We start from the raw sequence: 8,147 nt of genomic DNA, 5'->3' as shown, positions 1-8,147 counted from the left end.
GGATTCAGCTTCCCATTGCTGCTAACTCCCCAGTACCTTCAGGTAGGACTGAGGACAGAGCTCAAAGCATTCAAACTGAACAAGAGGGGAAAGGCTGCTTCAAATACACTTGGTTGGATTTCACTGACACACACCAAATTAAGAAAAATGCTTACTAAAAATATGCATCTTTATTCAAATAACCTTATCTCTGAACTCCCAAGTGTCAATTTACATTAGTCAGAAACAAACATGAAAATGTCAGCTGTTTGAATTTAAAAAGAAACAGTAGACAGTCTTCAGTGTTACAGTAATTGATGCATTGATAAACATAACATTTTCTTTAACAGGAGGTAATTTACAAACCATCTTTTGGTTGGCTGATTTACAAACTGTAATTTTACTTTTGAAAGATTCAGGTGTGATCATGTATTTAATATACCCTGACTAATACCAGGAGCTTCTCCTGTCGCTGCCAAATACTTGCTACTTATCATCCACACTTCCAATCCAATTGTAAGACTTGTTTTCCCACATACTGTCAAACTGGATTCCAAGGTGTCTTTTCCAAGTCCTGAAATCTTGATAAGAATCAAACACACTGTCCCTGCTGAAAGAAAATTCTAGTAGCCAGCCATAATAGGAGGCTACATTGGCTAACAAATATTCTTTTGAGTCCAGACTTGTTGCTATCACTTCAAGAACAGAGAGGACAAAATTTGAGCTGGCTAGCTGAGGGCTTTCCTCTGATCCAGTGAGTGATGAAGTAATGATGGAAGTTCCAGAGAGGCAAGTGAAGTGAAGCATGAAGCAGTTACCGCTTTTTGGATGTCATGCTTTAGACCTTCTGCTCCTCTAGGCCTGCTACACAAAGGTCTCCTAATTGCACATGGGAGATGAATCAGATCTCTTAGCAGCATCAACACACTAGCTGAGCCTCATACTGAAGGTAAAGTTGTAGGTTCAAGTTTCCCCCTAGACACCATCCCCAGCATTCTCTTCTTTGCAAAGACATATGGGCTGCTCCAGCTTGAAGACTTAAGTTATGATTGGATAAATTCACAGTAACAAAAAACCCAGGCTTCCTCCAATTGATACATCAGAGCTGTTCCTCATTATGCCAGGTAGATGCACCTACTATCAAAACACAATTGCTAGTCTTTCTGCATAAAGGGACTTGCAAAGCCTGCTGGGAGAGAGGGAGTTCTGTTCAGGTGTGATGCTGCTGCAGGAAGGCTTGCAGCTGAAAGGAACAACACTGTACATTTGCAGAACACTTTAAGAAAATATATTAAGTTTAAAGAGTCAGGGTTCTAAGAGCTTAGACTCAAGGCACCTGTAAACATCTGCTGGTGTTGAAAGAAGTGAATAGATAAATTCCTATGTGTTGTTCTGGCTCATCTTAAGCTTTTTTTCATTGATTTATCCTATTTATCCAGCAAGATCAGCTTGAGGCAGTAGTTTCTCCAATTAGGACAGCAAAATCTTCTGAAATTTAGAAGTCAATCTATAAAGCTGTAACACTTGCAGGATACTCCATACTGTAGCTATGTAAATAGGTCTGTAGGTGTTATCATTTTATTGGTATAGGACAGACATTCACTTTTTGGACACTATTTTAAGTAATGAAATATATTGCATAGGTTTATCATTTCTCCAGACTGACAGGCACAATACTGAAGTGTTCTTCATCACAGCAAATTTGGCAGCATGTGTTGCTCTCCCAAGGGAGCAGACTGTAGGAATGCAGTAGTAGTATGCTAGATTCCAGACAATTTTTGCAGATTCAGACAAATAGATCAGTAAGTAGAAGTGAAATATCCTGATGTCTTTCTGTATTTTATAGAATTTCAAAAACGAACCCCCTCTATTCTGACTTTACACACAAACAACTCAAGGACAAAGTTACCACAGATATGTAAACAAGGCAAAATGAATTCATTTCACGTTCCAGCAGTTTGGGCTGCTTTGTTTCTTTCCTGAAGCAAATGTTCACCTGATAAGCAGTAGAGAAACACATGTTCAGTCTTATGCTTTTGACACTAAAGCAGCAATTGACACACAACACTCATTCTACAAGAGCTGCTGGATTAACACACATCTGAAGAAACAGCTTGTGAAGAAATGGGTTAGCACTCAATACGTGTAGTTTGGAACACTTGCCATGTCAAGTTTTCAATGAAAGCATCTGTATTTCATACATGAAAGACACAAGACAGCTTTAGAAAAGTAAAGACATATTCATACACTACACATATCCTTAACAAAATCAGATTTGAAGAGGTATAAGCAATGGTATATTTGCTGGAAGAGTTCCACAAATCTCCAAACAAAATAAAGGACAGACTTGAAACTACAAAAAAAAAATAAAAAAATCAGTCCCACAATATATCTGAAGAAACTACCTTATGTTTTCTCTCACTGCCTACACCAAAATTCAAAATAAGGAGATAAGCTTTTATTTGCTTGTTCCATATAGTTCATTTTCTGTATCAAGTACCAACAGTCAGACTTTTTGAAAGGCCTGTTTGCAACCACATAAAATACAGATTTAAACGCTTTTAATAAGAGTTCATGAGAATTCATGAACTGCTAAATCCAAATAGTAAAGAAATGAAATGTTTATAATAAATTTTTGACCACTCTTCCAAAAAACAGAGGGGTTTGCTCTGTGTGTGTGTGGATTTGGGTTTTGTTTGAAAGTTGTGGTTTTTTTCTTAACTGGTATGTCAGGACACTTAGAAAATCACAAAATTGTCATGGTTGGAAAGGACCTCTGAGATCAGAGCCCAACCATCAGCACAAAAAAACAAAGCCAACCACACACACTCCACCAAAAAACACCCACAAAAATCCAACCTGGGCCACTAGAGCATGCCCTGAAGTGCCACATCTACACATTTCTTGAATCCCTCCAGGGATGGTGACTCTTACCACCTCCCTGGGCAGCCTGTCCCATCCTGACCACTCTTTCAGTATAGAAATTGTTCCTAGTAACCAATCTGACCCTTCCCTGCTGCAGCTTCAGGTTATGTCCAGCTTTCTGCAGAAATCATTTATCTACAATTTTCATGATGAACAACCATCAAACCTGGCTATTTGAATCCCCTCCTCTGGAGTCTTAACAAAAGAAGTATATGGAATTTGCCTTCCAGTATTTATGAGAAGGTTGCTGAAAACACAGACCTAGATTCGGTCTGCAGTCCTCCCCTAGCTACCATTTGCTCTTCTGCTCCCCAGTCTGTTTTTAACTTTAGCATTAACAGTTTAAATGAAAAAAGTAATTTAGTTTAACAATATTCAATAATTTACAATATTGAAGTATATCAAACACTAAAATTTCCCTCATTTACAGAAGTGTGGAATTTTCTGTGCGTACATACTGCTGTTATGTACACACAAAGGAACAGGTCATCAAAAGAACTTTTTGGCTGCTGCTTCTTGTTGACTCCTGAAAGAAAAAGCAGAAGAGAATTCATTAAGTAGCTACAATATAAAACTAGCTAACTGGTGTCAATAACTATTTCATTTATTTGGGGATTAAAAGATCCCATTCCTTGCCAAAAAAGACTTAGGGAAATCAAAGACAAGTCATATCACAAAACCAGGATATACTCTCTTCTATTTACAAAGACATTGGTAGCATTGCTGTAACTCCAGTTTTGTTTCAGAAGCCAGAACCTGTGAAACAACATACAAACTGATTGTTAACAACACTAACTAAAATTTTCTAAAGCTTCTCAGTATCTGATTGGCCTGGACATCATCACAGAAGACAAAACAAATTCAACTAAAAAGTGGAACAATTTACTTGAAATGGCATTTCCTTGATCTGAAATGGAGTTTATAAAATGGGATAATCTGCATGTAGGTACATGCAGGAAAAAAAAAATTCAAATCAGATTTTTTTGTTCATGAACCTCCAATAAGTCCAGCAGAGGACCAGGAGGTCAGTAACAGAAGTAAAGTTTCCATTCTTAGAGGTTTTTAAGACCTGCCTGGTCTAAACATTAAGGTACTTGGTCAGAATTCAGTGTTGGCCCTGCTCTGAGCAGAAGGTCCCCTCCAATCTGAATGATTGCTTGTTTTAAAGCGGATTAACATCTTCATACCATTGCCACTGCATTTCCAGTCAGAAGTTCTACAACCAGTTGCCCTGTTGTCTTTAAACAAGAGCACACGTACCTGTACATGATATAACCAATGAATAATACTGTTTGAACTGCTACAAATACGAAGAAATGCACTGTAGATAAGCATGATGGAAACGGTGGCAAGTCTGGGCACTTTGATTTCTCACTAGATGCCTGAAAAACAAGAAAAAGAATATTTTAATATAACATGTAAACATGACATGCCAGCAAAGGACTTGTATCTGAGAAACAAAACCAGGTCTTTGCAACATGGTCCAAAAACTCATAACACAAGCAGAAAACACATAGATGACATCACTCTGAAAAATATTACTCTTCACACTTTCACCTTCAGGTTTCTCAGATAAGTGGGGCTGATGTTCATTTGTGGGTTACAGGGGAAAGAATATATATTTGGTAAATTAACCCAAACAAATCAAGAACCTTCTTAGGGATCTTAAGCTAGTTCAGCTAAATTGCTACTTAAGCTAGACTAAGGTGCTCCTGAACACGAATGCAGTCATCTTTCACACTTGGAGGCCTCAAACGGAACCTACCCGAGCTTCCCCTGATTAAAGCTCTCCCTTCTGTGCAGGAGCAACAGAGAACCTCCTCTGTACAGAGCTGTTGAGTAGGATGACAAACACAAAAAACCCACCCAGGAAACCTAATTGCTTGACCTTGTTTCCACAGGGAATTAGACTAAAAATCATGCTCTTTGTACAGAACTTCTCATCAAGACACAGATCATGCAGTTAGGTCAAGGCAGTGCAGTTTTAGCGAAGCGGCTTAATGAAGGATTAATTGCTCCATAAATGGAATGCTGGCTCATCCTAGCTTTTCACTAGCAGCCAAAGAAAGAATTATTACAGTCATGCTTACACTACCAGCACATAAATTACCGTATTTCGTTGTACTAAATGCTCAATGTCCCTCTTTACTACATGAAGGTGTTCTTTGATGTCATTGAAGTGCTGAGTTGTTTCATAGACTCCTCCAGCAGAGCCAGGATGTTGAGCTCCATTGACCAACCTCAGAGTATCAGCCATGGAATTTCTGAAACGAGACAAACAACAAAACATCTTTCAAGACAGAGAAGCTTTTCTACAAACAGCAGTTCCTTTAGATGCCCTTTAGTCTATTAAAATCAGTCTGAAATAAGTAGCTGCCCCAAAAGGCAGAAAACATTTTTTCTAGCTTCCAAGAATACCTAAAAAGAAATAATTCCTTAATCAAACTATATTGTTTAAAATATTTAATTCCACAGACAGTTTCAATTTGTACAGTGCACCACCTCCCCATACAAAACCAAGATCTAGCAAACATGCTGTTGCTGGACATCTGCTTTGCCTGGCTGATGAAGTCTAAACCAAGTGTTTTATCTGAGGCTCTTGCCAAGGCTTTAGGATAAGCAGAGTTTAATGCAATCTCTGAAGAAAACCAAAAGCTGTTTGAAAAATAAATAAATAAATGCAGTCATGTAAGACATAAAAATAAGGAAGAGGCTTTAGGGATAAGAAAAGATTTAGATACATCCTTGTTTCATGTTTTCATTTATACAAGAAACTCATTTTCCACGTGCATTGTCATAATACTTAATATTGTCTTCATGTGAATTAATTTTGCTTCTACACCAAATCAAATTACATCTGTAACAAGTTGAGGTTCCATAACTAATTTTATTTGAGGTATACTAGTCAACGAGAAAAAAATACTTAATCTCTAATCAATATGTTCATATAATTTTCCCCTACTAGGATGTCTCTTTTCAGTTGCAAAGAGGATTATTCTACAGCTAAAATATTTATCATGTGAATGTTAATCTCTTCATTATTAACAGCATAAACAATCCAAATGTATGTCTTAGGATTTCTTTTTAATTTACTTAAAACTTCACATGTTGTTCAGACAAGAGCTTACTTCGATGCCCTCAGGGTGCAGTCATAACCCTTAGTTCAGTGCTCAGGAATTTATCACAGAATCACAGACTGGTCTGGGTTAGAAGGGACCTTTACTGACCAACCCATCCAGTCCCCCTGCTGTGGGCAGGGACACCTCCCACTAGACCAGGTCACCCAAAGGCCCATCCAATCTGGCCTTCAACACTTTCACATAAGAAAAAACAAAAAACAAAATAAAAATCAGCTTGAATACTGTTAATTGAGTAAGCTGACAAGCACAGCATTATTTCCAAGTTTTATACAAAATTATATTGCTGAGTTTGAATGACCCATATCCTCAGAACAGCAAGTTAAGCAATGAAGCCTAAACGTTTACAAATAGCCTCCATAAAGATGCTGCCCATCTTTTAGCTTTGCATCAGTTGCTCTTGATGCCATTAACATTCAGAAGACACAGGACTAAAACTAAAAACCCAAGGGAAAAGGGAACACAAGTGAGGTAGATAGCTGTTCAGCAGCACTGCCAGCCCTCCAGAGGCAGCCGGCAAGCAGAGGTTGCTGAACTGGTGTCCCAGCCACCCACCCTCCCTCCACGGAGCTGCACAGCCATTTCAGCAGCTGTACCCCAGGCCAGGGCCTCACTCCCCTGATCCACAGCCACACCAGGCTGCAGACTCACCACTTCCAAGAGTTCATCATGATGGCCCCTACTAAACGCTGGGTGAACATACCAGAATTACCAGTTTAGTAAAAATGCCACTTAAACACACAAATCAATTTAACACACTAGACTACCAGTCTGCCACATACATCCCACATAACCAACAAAAATTCTTTTCACTTTCACTAACAAAAAGATCTGAGAATTCACCCTTTCCTGTCATCTCTACAGAAGATCAGTCCCACTTCCAGCATGTGTTAGAAGCTCAATCCCTTTCCACGGTTACATTTCCAGTTATTTCAGCTATCATACTGCACTCTACACCAGGTAGTTACCAGTGGATTTCCTCAAAACTCTCCATGTTTAGCTCAGTAGACTAATTTTTAATATTGCAAAGTTATCAGTAGTAGTTACCAGAAACCAGCTGCTTCTGTAAGCCACTGCAAACACAGCTAATCAAAGCAACTCTCACCTTCTCTCATTCTACATTTCTGGTTTGGAACTTAGACACACACAATGAACACAACACCAACCTCATCTGTCCTAACTTCAATTAAAAAATATGTTGTCCAGAAATTAGTTTTTATATTTGTATTGTCGTTGTATAGATTAAACTAAATTGATTAATATTTACCTGTACTTTGAAGTAGTGTTAAAATAATCTATTTTAGAAGTAAGCTTTTCCACTGGAAGACTTTTTTCTTAAATTACCCAAACACCATCATGACCACTCCCTAGTAAATGCTGATGGTAATTCTGTCTATCCACATCCATCACATTGTTATCTTGCCCCACTATTTGCAGCGCTAGAACATAAGTGTGACACTCAACTGTGTTCTTCTCTCCTAATATCACCACCCCTTTAGCGGAGACCTGCACACCCACCTTCCCCCAGACTGATCTGCTGCTTGTTAAGAGCAAAGTAACTTCCCTGAACAGACATGTTCTTGATCAAATTTAATTTGCATTTACTTTGGCATGAACAATAACATGCTGATGGTTTCTATTGTACGAACACACAAGATTCTTCTGTCATCAGATGATTAAGAAGCCTACAAATCTTGACAAGAAAATTACTTAGACAGTAAGTCCTTTTCCTCTGGGATGACCAGCAACACAACAGCAGGCTGTTCATTTCTGTCTATAAATAAAACATTTCTTTAATCTAAGAAAAACATTAAGATGATGTTAGGCAAACTCATACCTAGGAAATAGTCACTAAAATGGCAGACTGCCAGTGGTAACAAGAAAATCTAATTTGCCTGCAAGGTATAAAGATTTGTCAAGAATATTAATATAAAAGCTTTCCTGGAAGAACAAGTGTAAAAATGGAAGCACTTTAATCTTCATTCTACAACAAACTGACCTACTTAGATAAATCACAAGAGCTGCCCTTGAACTAATACAGGGAAAAACCCCACAACCGTAGGAATTGGTTTTCTCCTTTTTTTGAGCCCAAGGTAAGGAACATTT

At 38.2% G+C, this 8,147-nt stretch overlaps 1 protein-coding gene across 1 annotated transcript in view; it reads right to left on the bottom strand.

Annotated features, from left to right (window-relative positions):
• Positions 1-3,193: 3,193 nt before the first annotated feature.
• Positions 3,194-8,147, bottom strand: part of LMAN1 (lectin, mannose-binding, 1) — a gene marked incomplete at its 5' end in the record, with an annotated part of 14,562 nt that continues 9,608 nt past the window's right edge. The window contains 3 exons of the mRNA XM_010003648.1: positions 3,194-3,430; positions 4,165-4,286; positions 5,015-5,168. Of these exons, the coding sequence (XP_010001950.1) occupies positions 3,394-3,430; positions 4,165-4,286; positions 5,015-5,168 (313 nt within the window). The remainder of the gene's footprint in view (positions 3,431-4,164; positions 4,287-5,014; positions 5,169-8,147) is intronic.

This window comes from Chaetura pelagica, unplaced genomic scaffold (assembly GCF_000747805.2).
Source record: "Chaetura pelagica isolate M959 unplaced genomic scaffold, ChaPel_1.0 scaffold488, whole genome shotgun sequence".
Lineage (NCBI taxonomy): Eukaryota > Metazoa > Chordata > Aves > Apodiformes > Apodidae > Chaetura > Chaetura pelagica.
The sequence above is the reverse complement of the archived record's forward strand: the minus strand, read 5'-3'. Positions and strand labels throughout refer to the sequence as shown.